This window comes from Tupaia chinensis, unplaced genomic scaffold (assembly GCF_000334495.1).
Source record: "Tupaia chinensis unplaced genomic scaffold, TupChi_1.0 Scaffold000183_1, whole genome shotgun sequence".
NCBI lineage: Eukaryota > Metazoa > Chordata > Mammalia > Scandentia > Tupaiidae > Tupaia > Tupaia belangeri.
The window spans coordinates 450,879-464,524 of record NW_006159658.1 but is presented as its reverse complement, the minus strand read 5'-3'; the positions used below and the strand labels follow the sequence as shown (position 1 = coordinate 464,524).

At 48.4% G+C, this 13,646-nt stretch overlaps 1 protein-coding gene across 2 annotated transcripts; it reads right to left on the bottom strand.

Moving 5' to 3' along the window:
- Window positions 1–4,456: 4,456 nt before the first annotated feature.
- Window positions 4,457–11,967, bottom strand: DPPA3 (developmental pluripotency associated 3). 2 transcript variants are annotated; one of them, XM_006146618.1, is made up of 6 exons: window positions 11,703–11,967; window positions 10,838–10,927; window positions 9,811–10,055; window positions 8,454–8,495; window positions 6,720–6,761; window positions 4,457–4,879 (listed from the first exon to the last, which is right to left on the bottom strand). In XM_006146618.1, the coding sequence occupies exons 1-6, from the start codon at window positions 11,785–11,787 to the stop codon at window positions 4,766–4,768; spliced, it is 618 nt and encodes a 205-aa protein (XP_006146680.1). In that variant the 5' UTR covers window positions 11,788–11,967; the 3' UTR covers window positions 4,457–4,765. The 2 variants fall into 2 exon arrangements, with proteins under 2 accessions (XP_006146680.1, XP_006146682.1); XM_006146620.1 differs by lacking the exons at window positions 6,720–6,761; window positions 8,454–8,495.
- Between the last annotated feature and the right edge of the window lie 1,679 nt (window positions 11,968–13,646).

Sequence of the window (13,646 nt, the reverse complement as noted above, 5' to 3'; positions counted from 1 at the left end):
AAAAAAAAAAAAAAAAAGAGGACTGGCAGGTAGCGTGGTGATTAAGGGTGCTGGATTCCCACATGGCTAACCATGGTTCGAATCCCGGACTTGGCGTCTTGCTGTCTCTCTCTCTCTCTTTCTCTCTCGCTCTCTCCCCTCCACTGTCCCTCTCTGGTCAAATTTAAATAAGTAAATGGATGAAGTTAAATGAAATAATTAAAATAGATAAATAAAATGTAATCTTCCCCTCCTCCCAATTGTGTTTTTTTGTCTTTAAAATCTGCTTGGCCCTGTAAAGCCTTGGAGCACATTTTCATGACTGTTTGGATCTATGCTTCCCGGGTTGCAACTTTGACAGCCCAAATGAACTTTTGCTTTTTATTTTTTATGGAGAGGTTTGCTAGAGGGCGCATGCGCTTGCCAGAAAGACAGAGAGACAAAAAGATAGAAAGTGAGAAATCACCCCTAAGGGGGGGAGGGCCACACTGCAATCCCTTCTCCTCCATTCTCCTCTCAGGATCTTGGGCATGCGCACACACACACACCCAGCATGAGTTTAAGCCACCAGGTCGGGGATTCAGACTGTGATCAAATACATGGGAGTGCAGCGATGTAGCCATTATGCTGTTAGTCCCAAGAGGCAATTTTTTTTTTTTTTTTGCTATAGAGCACGTGCGCTCGCTGGACAGAGAGAGACGGAGAGAAAGAAAGAGAAATCACCCCCTAGGGGGGATGGTCATGCCGCAATCTCTTTTCCTCCATTCTCCTCTCGGGATCTTGGGCACATGCACACATGCGCCCGGTGTGAGTTTTAAGCCTCCAGGTCTGGGACGCGAACCGCGGTCAACTACATGAGAGTCCAGCGACATAGCCATTACGCTAACTGCTGGTCCCCCCAAGAGATAATTTTTAAAAAAAGAAAGTTTTATATCAATATTCTGGTGTAAGCCTACAACCTAAATTTTCCATTTTCTGGGTTTTTTGTTTTGTTTTTAACTTTACTAGAGAGAGACAGAGAGGGAAAGTGTGAAAGTAAGCCACCAGGTCTAGGACTTGAACCATGGTCAGGCATGTGGGAGTTCAGAGCCTTTAACCACCATGCCACCAGCTGACCCCAAACTTTCCATTGTTTTTCTTAAAAAATGTAGGATTTGGGAGCCAACAGTTGGCATGGTAGATAAGGCACTGGGCTTCCACATGGCTGACTGTAATTTGAGTCCTGGAGCTGGTAGCTTGCTTTCTCACTTTCCTTTTCTCTCTTTCTCTGGTCAAATTTAAAAAATAATAATAAATGAAAATAATTCTAAGAAAATATTTTTTTGGGGGGAGAGGTTTTTTGCTATAGGGCACATGCACCTGCCAGAAAGACAGAGAGAGACAGAGAGACAGAAAGCAAGAATTCACCCCTCAGGGTGGATGACCACACTGCAATCCCTTTTCCTCTCGGGATCTTGGGCACGCACGCACACACACCCAGCGTGAGTTTAAGCTACCAGGTCCAGGACTCAAACTGCAGCCGACTACATGGGAGTCCAGCGATAGAGCCATTACACTAAAATTTGGGGTCATTTTCTTATTCTAAAATACCTGGGTATTTAATTAAGTTTAAATATATTTTGTTGATTTTTTGGGTAGGTTTTTGCCATAGGACATATTTGCTCACCACAGAGAAACAGACAGAAAGAGGGAAAGTGAGAAATCACCTCTCAAGGGGGGTGGCCAGGCCACAATCCCTTCTCCTTTTTCCTCTCGGCACACACACTCGCCCAGTGTGAATTCCACATCACGGAATCCAGGACTCAAACGATGGTGGGCGGTGTGGGAGGCCAGCACCTTACCCACACCACCTGCTGGCCCCTTATTTATATGTTATTAAGAGCAGGCTACTGGGACCAGCAGTTAGCGTAATGGCTATGTCACTGAACTCCCATGTAGTTGAAGGCGGTTCAAGTCCTGGACCCGGTGGCTTAAAGTGAGAAATCACCCCTCAAGGGGGGTGGCCAGGCCACAATCCCTTCTCCTTTTTCCTCTCGGCACACACACTCGCCCAGTGTGATTTCCACGTCACGGGGTCCAGGACTGAACCGGTGGTGGGCGGTGTGGGAGGCCGGCACCTTACCCACCACACCGCCCGCTGGCCCGTTACTTATATACGTTATTAAGAGCGGGCTACTTCCTAGGGAAACGAGCACAACAGCAAGCTACAGCTGATCAGTATGGACATGATACTGAATAGAAAGCCAGGCATGCGACCCGCAGATGGCACACAATACGTGCTGGACCGGCAGGTCCACTCTGGGCCGAGTCCTGGACCCCGTGACCTGAAACACACCGGGAGTCAGACTCCACGTGGCCGACCGAGGTTCACGCCCCAGTGCCCTGGAAAACACGCAGCGGGAGCAGTGACCGGCGAGAGTCCCTCCAGCGCGGCTCTGCGTCTCCGCCGCCCGCGCCAGGAGAGGGCTCCCGGGGCGTGCACTGCAGCCAGGGCGGGCAGGGGTGCGGGGAGTTTGAGCCACCAGGTCCGGGACTCAAACCGCACATGGGAGTCCAGTAACATAGCCATTACACCAACTGCTGGTCTCCCAGCGTGAGTTTTAAGTAATGGGGTTCAGGACTTGAATAGCAGTCTACTACGCGGGAGTTTAGTCATGTAGCCATCACACCATCTACTTCAAAAAATACATTTGATGGACACAAAAATGAAGTTATTTGCTGATAATGCATATGCTGATGTCTTAACTGATATGCGCCACATTTATGCTGGAAAAAGAAATATCGTACACTGTAAAGATGAATAGAGAAAACAGAGTGCAGTGTGGCCATGCTGCTCTGAGGGTGCGTTTTCTGACTCCTTCCAAGCACCTGTGCCCTACCCTACAGCGATGAAAACAATAGACATGGGGCCAGCAGGTGGTGTGGTGGTTCAGGTACTGGACTCCATGGGCCCACCATGGTTTGTGTCCTGGACCTGGTGGCTTGTTTCTCACTTTGCATGCGTGTATCTGTCTAGTGAGTACATGTTCTCTATATCAAACTAAAACAATACCAGACCAGCAGTTGGTGTAATGGCTATGTCGCTGGACTCCCACGTAGTCGACCAGTTTGAGTCCTAGACCTGGTGGCTTAAACTCACGCCGGGCGCGTGCGCGTGTGTGCATGCTCAAGATACCTAGAGGAGAATGGAGAAGGGACTGCGGGTGGCCATCCCCCCTGGGAGGTGATTTCTCGCTTTCTGTCTCTGTCTTTGCCACGAGCGCACAAGCCCTATAGCAAAAACCTCTCCAAAAACAAATAATTATTTTTGTGTTATAGGGTGTGTACACTGGCCAGAGAGACAGTGAGAGCCAGAGACAAAGTGAAAAATCATCCCCCCAGGGCGGCCATGGTGTATGCAGTCCCTCCTCCATTCTCCTCTGGGTATTTTGGGCATGTGCTCGTAGGTGCCAGGCATGAGTTTTAAGCCACCAAGTCCAACGACGTAACCATTATGCCATCTACTGGTCCCTAAACAAATAATTTTTAATTTCATTTTTTAAAAGAATTATCTTATTTAACTTGATTTATTTTCGTTTGACCAGAGACAGAATGAAAGAAGATGGGAAGAAAGCAAGCCGCCAGGTCTGAGACTTGAACTGCGGACTACTGTGTGGGAACCTAAGACTCCTAACCTAAGACTCCTAACCTAAGACTCCTAACACCTGCCCGCTCCCCAAACAAATATTTTTTTTAAAGAATCATTTATCTAACTTTATTTATAATTATTCATCAGGTTGACCGGAGAGACACAGAGAGTGAGAAAGCAAACCACCAGGTCCAGGGCTCAAGCTGTGATCAACCACGTGGGAATCCGGCACCCCAATCACCATGTCACCTGGTGGCCACAACAAATCATTGTTTGTTTGGCCAATTATTCTTATTAATGCTTAATGCTGGTTGGTTGTCAGAGGAACCAACCAGTTATTACACGGTTGGAACTTTTTTTTTTGGAGAGATTTTCACTGTAAGGCGCGTGCGCTCACCAGACAGACAGAGACATAGAGACAGAAGGCGAGAAATCACCCCCCAGGGGGGATGGTCACGCCGCAATCCCTTCTCCATTCTCCTCTCGGGATCTTGGGCACGCACGCACACGCGCCCGGCGTGAGTTTTAAGCCACCGGGTCCGGGACATGAACCGCGGTCGACTACGTGGGAGTCCAGCGACATAGCCATTACGCTAACTGCTGGTTCCCTCTTCCTGGGATCTTAGGCATGCACACACACATGCCCGGTGTGATTTAAGCTACCAGGCCTGGAACTCAAACCAGTCAGCCACGTGGGAGTCCAGCACCTTAACCACTATGCCACCTGCTCGTCAACCCCAGAGCAAATTAAAATAAACACGTAACTGGCAAGAGAATAAACAAAATCAAAAAGTTACTTAAAGTACATCAAATTTAATGAAATTTTCTGTACACACACATTTATTTGCCACTGAAAAGTAAAATATACCCCTTCCCCATAAATCATTTTGCTCAAGATTGGATGCTGGGCTTCATCTCATGCTCCAGGCTTCTAAAACACACATACCCGAGAACTACTGGTGCTTCTTGGGTCAGATCAGGAAGTGCAAACATTGTACTTTGAACTCATTCGTCTATATTCAAACTACACATATTGTTTATAAACCCCCGGCATCAAGACAGAGATGCAGATAGAAAACTAAGCCACAAAACTCGGGCTGTCACAAGTAGCTTTCTCAGTCAGCGGCATACGGTTACCGGCAGGAGAGAACAACACGTCTAAATCGACTCTGGGTCATTAGTACTCCCTATTTTAGCGTTTTCGGAGGGATCCCACCCATGATACACGCAGTAACTGCAGCGGCATCTGAACGGCTCACTTCTTGGTTCATTCTGAAAACACAAACAAAAACAAGAATGGATCAGTCAGGACGCCATACCCCTTTAGAAATGTTAGGGGCCCTTAAATCTATTGTTTCTTAAAAAGTAACAAATGGAGGTCGGCAGGTGGTGTAGTGGTGGAAGGTGCTGGACTCCCACGTGGCTGGCTGTGATTTTTAAGTCCCAGGCCTGGAGTCTTGCTTTTCTCACTTTTCCTCTCTCTCTCTCTCTTGCTCTGTTCCTCTCTGGTCAAATTAAAATACATTAAGTTAAATAAATAAAATAATTACTTACAAAATAAAGTTCAATAATTCTTTAAAAAAATTTTTCAAGTAATAATAATAAAAGAACAAATGTCGGGAACCAGCAGGTGGCACAGTGGTTAAGGCACTGGACACTCCCATATGGCCAACCAAGGTTCAAGTTCTGGACCTGGTGGCTTGCTTTCTCACTTTTCCTCTGTCTCTCTCTGGTCAAATTAAAACCATAATTCAAAAGAAAAAAAGAACAAGTGGGGCTGGCAGGTGGCATGGTGGTTGAGGTGCTGGACCCCTACATTGCCAAAAACAGTTCGAGTCTTGGCCCTAGCAGCTTGCTTTCTTGCTCTCTCTTGTAAGCCAATAGCAATTTTCTTTTTCTTTTTTTCTTTTCGCTATAGGGCACGTGTGCTCGCCAAACAGAGAGAGATATAGATACAGAAAGTGAGAAATCACCCCCCAGGGAGGATGGTCACGCTGCAATCCCTTCTCCTCCAGTCTCCTCTCGGGATCTTGGGCACGCACGCACATGTGCCCGGCGTGAGTTTCAAGCCACTGGGTCCGGGACGCGAACCGCGGTTGGCGACGTGGGAGTCCAGCGACATAGTCATTACGCTAACTGCTGGTTCCCGAATAGCAAAATTTTAAAAAAATAAGGTAACTAGCATAAAACCAAGTCAAAAAGGTACTTCCACACATCAAATTAAAGAAGTTACTTTGTATATATTTACTTGCTGCTAAAATGTATCAATTCTTTTAAATCGTGATTTAAATTCTCAAAAGCCTGAAAATGATCTGCCCCAATTACTATGTTCTGGACAAAGTATCCAGTGTTTTCTTTCCATTCTTTCCCCCTCAAACACTGTGCTTTAAACAGCTGATGGTCTCACCTCATAGATGTTACTAAAGGTCAGCTTGCCTTTTTTTTTGAGAGTTTTTTTTGCTATACGGTGCGTGCGCTCGCCAGAAAGACAGAGAGACAGAAAGCGAGAAATCACCCCCCAGGGGGGATGGCCACGCCACAATCCCTTCTCCTCTTGGGATCTTGGGCATGCACGCACACATGGCTGGCGTGAGTTTAAGCCACCAGTCCAGGACTTGAACCGCAGTCTACTACATGAAAGTCCAGCAACATGCCATGATGCCATCTGCAGGTCCCCAACTTGCCTTTTTAAAGAAATATTTATTTTTCAAAAACTTGTTATAGGGCACATGTGCTCACCAAGAAAGAAAAAGTGAGAAAGCAAACCACCAGATTTGGGACTCAAACTTCAGTTGGTCACGTGAGGGTCCAGTGCCTTAACCCCATACCACCTGCTGACTGCCCCTTTCTCCCCATGAATGCCTTTTAATGTGAGCTCCCGAACACTCTGTGCTTAAATGTATGTCCCTGTACTACCTGTTACTACTGTAAAGACCACGTTTGTGTCAGAACTTGAGAAAGCGCAGGGCCAGACATATGGCCTAGCGGTTAAGGGAGCCGGATCTCACATGGCTGACCACAGTGGGAATCCCACTCCCACAGCGGGAAAAACATTGGGCATGTGTGTGTTCATGCTTTCCGCAGAATGTTAGTTAAAAAAAAATCTATTTACCTGAACTTCTGAAATGCTCAAGGCTTTTAAATCTCTTTCGAGCTTCATGGAAAGAAAAGAAAAAAAATTATTGAAAATGCTTTCAAGGCCCTCTTACCAGACCTGAGCATATGCACGTCTAGACCAGAAGGTGTCAGACTCAGAAGACCTCCCCAAAGCTTCGGAGTCAAGGTGACATTAGCTCCAGAAGATCGGGCAATCACCAGAAGAATTGACAGAATTCATGGAAAAGCAACCAGAAACCTTGACTTCTTGTTCAAACCCCAGTGTTCAGAAAGAAATGAACTCAAATGTGGACTTACATCCAATGGTGCTACAGGTTTGGTTCAAGAACACCAGGCACAACAGACAAGGGCAAAGTTCAAGCACGCCAAGCAAAACCCAGATGCCTCGCAACAGCAGCTCCCCAAGGGAGACACCCAACGCAGCGCTTCCCAGAGGGACACAGACATGGTCCTTGGACCCCCAGACAATGCCTATCCAGCCCCCTAGTTTATACAGAGAGCTGGACCCACTCATTCCAGCTCAGTTTATGCCAACGGCAAGGCCCCCACGGGCCACTCTGCTGGCCACAGACAGTCCGTTCTGGCTGTTGCCAGAGCCCTAACATGCACGGCCTCTCTCCCACTCTGGAACCTCAGGTGTGCTCCCAACGCCTCATCCTTAGCGTCAATTCTCCTCCCTTGGGTTCTTTGCGTACTTCTGAGAACTTGGACACAAATGGTCACACACTGTCACGGTTCCCACATACAGAAAAGCTTCCAGGTGCAAGGAACAAAGGACCCACACAACAGGGAGGGATTTCAAAACTGCTACATAGAGGGACCCAAACAGCACACGACTGCATGCTTTTCCATTCCATTGGGCAAATCGATGAGCGACCTCCGTGAGGGGGGTGGAGCTGGGGATGAAGGGAGCCAAAAGAGGCAGGGAATGTAGTGGCGTGAGGGGAACGCTTCACGTGTTGGGGAGCAGTTGCTTCTGTACATATATGTCAGAATACAGAACTGCCCGCCCCCAACCTGGGCATTCTACTTCAAACTATGCCTCAATGAAAAATACATCTATACATAGAAAAATGCTGTCAAGGAAAGGTTAGATTACTGATGTTACACATGTAGTATGAGATGAGTTGGCATTAAAAATCCGGCCTGGGGTTAGCCCACTGGATCGCATAGGGCTGACCACAGTTTAAATTCCAGCGCCAGCAGCTGGAAAAACATGCTGGGTATGCGTGCGTGAATACCCCACATGGCAACAGGATGGAGAAATGGAGCAGAGACTGGCATGACCATGCCTCACTGGGGAGGGTCTCTCTCCCTCTCTCTGCAAGGAGCACATACGCCCTCTGGGAATAGGGAGAAAAAAAGATAAGACAGAAAAGAACAGGTACAAGCGCCACACCAAGAATGACCCCTAAGGTAAGCTACGGGCTTTTGGCGAGAAAGCCACGTCCACGCAGGCGCAACGGTTTCTCGGCATCATGAATGTAGCACTTTGGTGTGTGATGAGGATAGTGAGGGCCGGGGAGAGCAAGGGTCCGGGGAAACCGCACTTTCTGCTCAATTTTGCCGCGAACACAAAACTGCTCTAAGAAGCACTGCTTTAACATGTACAAAAATGAACTGGTTTCTCCAGTTACTGGAATTTAGAAAGGGAAAGCCCATCCAATCCCCCTTCCCTCCTCTCCAAAAACCCACCCACGAGTACAGCAAGAAACAAAGAGCTATTTACCTGACCTTCCTTAAGCCTTCTGTCTCTTAGTTCTCTTTCAAGCTTCATGGGAAGAAAAAGAAACATTCACTGAAAACCCCATCAAGAAAAAGTTACACGCGTCTAGTACGGCACCTTAAAAACCCAAGAACCGTGGGCCAGTACTGTGCCCTACTAGGTAAGGGAGTCGGATCTTACAGGGCCCAACACGTGTTCTAACCCAGCCTGGGCATCTTGAAAAACATGCCAGGTTCGTGCACACATGCTCAAAAACTGGCACGGGACTGGCCCCATGGCCTAGTGGTTAAGTCAGCTGAATTCCACATGGCTGACTGAGGGGTTCGAGACCTGGACTCGGCCACTTGAAAAACTCACTGGATGCATGCCCGTGCGTGCCCAAAATCCAGAAAGGAATTACAGGGGGGGGGAGGGGGGGAGGGGGTCGGGATTGTGGCATGACACCACCTAGAGGGTGCTTCCTCACCTGCCCTAACTCCGTCTGGTCAAACGGAAAATAAACGAATGAATAAATGTAAAAGAAAAAATTTTTTAAAAATCATGAATGAAATTAAATTAATTCTTTCAAACAAAAAGAAGAAAATAAAAATATGCCGGGTATATGTGTACATGCCTAAAACAGCAACAGGATTGAGAAACAGAAGAGGTATTCAGGGGACCAGCAGTTGGGGTATAATGGCTATGTCCCTGGACTCCTATGTAATCAACTGTGGTTTGAGTCCCAGACCCAGTGGCTTAAACTCCCACCGGGCGCGCACATGTGTGTGTGTGTGTCCAAGATCCTGAGAAGAGAATGGAGAAGGGATTGCGACATGGCCGTCCTTGCTTTCTGTCTCTTTCTGATAGTGCACGTGCCCTATAGCAAACCCCTCTCCAAAAAAAAAAAAAAAAAAAGTCAGTGTGACCACACCTCACTAGGTGGTATTTTCTCTCTTCTCAGCTCCCCCTACCTCCATTCTCTTTCTGTGTAGCATACACTCTCTGTCAATTAAAACAAATCACTTTGCTGGGACCAGCAGATGGTGTAGTGGTTATGTCACTGGACTCCCACATGGCCAATGCAGTTCAAGTCCTGACCTGGTCACTTGAAAAATCACGCCAGGCACATGTGCGTGTGTGCCCAGGATCTGGGAGAACGGAGAAGGGATTGGGACGTGGCCATCATCCTAAAGGGATGATCTCTCACTTTCCTTCTGTGTCTCTCTTCCCTGGGGAGCAAATGTGCCCTAAGGCAAAAACTCTTTAAAAAATCCTTTTGCATGAACGACACGTTTATCACTGTCTACATCCTTCATCATGTGCCGCCCCCTGGAGCCGGGCAGTGCCGTCTGCCCGACAGACACCCGTCACGTCAACTCACCCGAGAAAATTTGTTGATTAAAAGGTATCGCAGTTTTACCATCCTCTCTTTCCTCACAGAAAACAGCGTCCTTACTCCTTTCCTTCTGTAGGGGAAGCCATCTCCCATCTCCTGAAAGATGTCTCCCCTTCTTCCCTGCCGTAGGGATCGAGCTGATCCAGGGGAGAGGAGTCCAGTACGAGGGTTGAGAGTCAACTTCCTAAGTTCACTTAGCAACGTTTCTGAGCAGGCGGGAGGAGAGGCCACTGAAAGAGAGAGATACAGCGGTCAGGGCACAAGGTCGCCAGGTCGGCCTCCTACTCCAACCAGGTCTGTCCCAGAGGAGAATGGAGGAGAAGGGGTTGCAGCATGGCCATCTCCTTGGGGGGTGATTTCTCGCTTTCTGTCTCTCTCTGTCTTTCTGGCAAGCGCATGTGCCCTATAGCAAAACCTCTAAAATAAAATAAAATAAAATTAAATTAAATTAAATTAAAAAGTCCTCACGCAGCTCTTTATGTTACTAGGTCTTTCCACTGCAACCAGTGTTTTAGGAACTCATTCTTGCCTCTTCCCAGCCCAGCCAGGCGCGTGCCAGACTCTCAGATCTCACCCCGTGAGAAAGTTGACACTGGGGCCAGCAGGTGGCGCGCTGGTTAGGGGCCCTGGACTCCCACATGGCTGACCGCACCTGGCGGTGTTTTCTCATCCCCCCCCCCACTACCACCACCACTCTGTCCCTCTCTGGTCAAGTTAAACTAAACAAATACAGTTAAAAGGCATTAAATATTAAGGGTACTTAGGTACTGTTAGGTACACCAAGGCAGATTCACGAAGAAACACCGGGGCTGCCAGACACTCCATTCCGCACTCCCAACTTCTCCCTTCCTGATTTATCAATCAGGATTCTTCCTTTGAACCCCAGGGCTGTCAGTCAGGGCCAGGTGCACCCCACGGCGCGCCCAGCATCCTGGCTGCCCGGTGGGTGCCGTGGTGTACGCCGTGCCCCCACCACCACCCAGCGGGCCCTAATCCAGCCAACGTTTCATACCGAGAGGGCCGGCCTCCGTCGCCACATCCGGAATTGGGAGCTGCTGCAGCAAAGGAGCTCTGCCCGGGGGAGACACCGGGAAGGCCGCACCTAGGGGACATTGAAGCGCCAGGTTAGACACTCCCCCAGCAGCGCCCCAAGTCTCCCGACTCCTCATTTACATTACAGAACGCTCTCGCGCTCCCTAGAAACCCCCCTCCCTCCCATTGCTCCTGAAAAGTTGCTTTCCTGTTTATTAACACTCCTAGCGGGTAAACGTAGCTGGAAAGACGAGCTCCAAAAGGTTGGTGAGCGATCAAGCAATCTTTAGGGGCCAGCAGGGGGCGTGATGATTAAAGCGCTGGACTCCCACAACGCGATCTGCAGTTCACGTCCCAGACTGGCAACGTGGAAAAAGATCACACCAGTCACGTGTGCGGGCCTAAAATCCCAGGAGAATGGAGAAGAGACTGCGGTGTGGCCATCCACCACCACCCCCAACCGCGTCACTGTCTGTCTCTCCTCTCCTGGGAGCCCTATGGCAAAAACCTTATATACTATACACCTTCCTGTTTCTCATACGTATTCCTTTTCAAGGTTGCTGCCGGAATTGCCACGGGGGAAATACTGCCCCCACGCTGTGAGGACTCCAATATTTTCATCTCCGAAATTGACCTGAGAAGTCTCTAGTATGCCTAAGCACAGTGAGCAAATAATGTGATTCTCACCACCCCTCTTTTCCTTCTTCGATCAATTTTCTCACCAGAAGAAGCTTCACTCCCTGGCCCTGAGGTTTGCTTAACCACTGTCTTCTAGAAAATACCGAAGGGGTTGTAACAACCAGGACAACCGACCCTGTAGCCAAGAAGAGCATGATCGGACTTACCTGGATGTTCCTGGGAGTTTTCTTCAGTGGACATCGGGGAAGACCCCGGGGTCAAGGTTGGGTTAAGTTTCTCTGGTGGGTCCATCACCCGTCCGGTCGGCCCTCTGAGCTCTCACTGGGTCTGGGGTCCCAGTGAAGACGAGGCTGGACCACTGGCTTCGAGGTAGCCTGGGAGGAACTGAAGACTCAAACACCAACACACAGTGGAGAAAGAGCCAACCTCAAAGTTTCCAGTGAGTTTCCTCTTAAATTACAGATAAGCCAATCTTCCAGGCTATTCTAATGGTAATGATTTAATGATTAAAGGATTAAAGGACCCAAATGGTGAAAGGTGAGTGGGCGTGGCCTGGGCTAATAGGGTCGTTGGTCATCTGCTCTGCATTAAAGCAATCAGGTCCTCTGTGAAGCCTGCAGGAAAGTTATGGAAGGCGCTCGCTCGGGGTTGTGTTGCCCACGGAATGCCTTCACCATCAACTTGCAAAATCTTGTTTTCAACAAAGTCTAATTTTGTTTTCTTACCTCTCCTGGAGGTGGTACTGGTTTGTGGACTGGGTTGGAGTGCTCAGGGCAGAGGAGTGTTCTCCCCAACTACCCAGTTCCTGTCAATGGACGTAAATAGGAAGCCTCAGTCGTTTCCCTGTCCCACCTGAAACCTTGGGGACTTAATCCACCTTGTCAGCTGGGGGAGGGAGAGAAAAAATAACATCTGTTATAAACACGTCCATAGCTTGTATTTTATGGGTGTGTATGTTGTAACTATAATTTGTTCGTTTAATTGCATCTAACATTTCTAAGAGACTGAAATGTACTAAATTTACAACCTGCTGCTACCTCTGTTCCTTCAGCTGAATGGCCTCCAGGCAATTTCCCATCAGAAAATAAGGAGAGTGGGACCAGCATTAGCGTAATGGCTATGTCGCTGGACTCCCACGTAGTCGACTGCGGTTCGCGTCCCAGACCCGGTGGCTCGAACTCATGCCCGGCTCGTGTGCGTGCATGCCCAAGATCCCGAGAGGAGAATGGAGGAGAAGGGATTGCAGCGTGGCCATCCCCCCTGGAGGGTGATTTCTCACTTTCTGTCTCTCTGTCTCTGTCTGTCTGGCGAGCGCACGCGCCCTATAGCAAAAACCTCTCTAGAAAAGGAGAGGATTGCAGCGACCTTTGGTCAGAATCCTCCTGGTCAGAACCCAGAACCCACCCTTACGGGTAGCCAGCACCCACAGATGGGCTGATAAGGTCACAGTGGCAAGTGAGCTAATCAAAGTACCTGCCTTTCTTGGGGCCTACCCCTCAGTTCCCCCCAAATAAATACATCAGGTCTCCTGGTAGGGTGGGCTGAAGCACCTCCAGCTTCAGACCTGCTGGCACCCATTCTCACAATAAAACTTCCCTTTTTCTCTTGAGGTGGTGCCTCCTGAGTCTTACTCTGAACCCTAGCAACCTCCCCACCAGAAAATGCATTATACTGAATTCTGGCAAAGCGCACTCACAGTAACCACTGTTTGTAAAAACGGGGACAAGTCTCCAGCATCCCCCTTCCTGCTTCCCCTTCTATTCAACGTTCACCCTTCTCCACTTCCCCTAGAGTTGGAAACTATGAGAAAAGACTCAAAGCAATCTTGTTTTAAATAAAAAAGCAAAGTTGAAGGTATGATCGAGAAATGTGTCAGGGGGCCAGCAGGCGGCGTGCTGGTTAAGGATGCTGGATTCCCACGTAGCCAACCACAGTTCACGTCCCAGAAGTGGAGGCTTGCTTTCTCACTTGCTCTCTGTTGCTCTGTCCCTCTCTGGTCAAATTCAAATAAAGTTGAATAAAAGATAATTCTTAAATAAATAAATAATCCTTTAAAATGTTTTTTGGAGTTTATAGGAAAACAAAATGTTTTTCTAGGGGTGAGTAGCCGTAGACATATCTGATTGTCATGCACTTCACCGAAGTGGTTC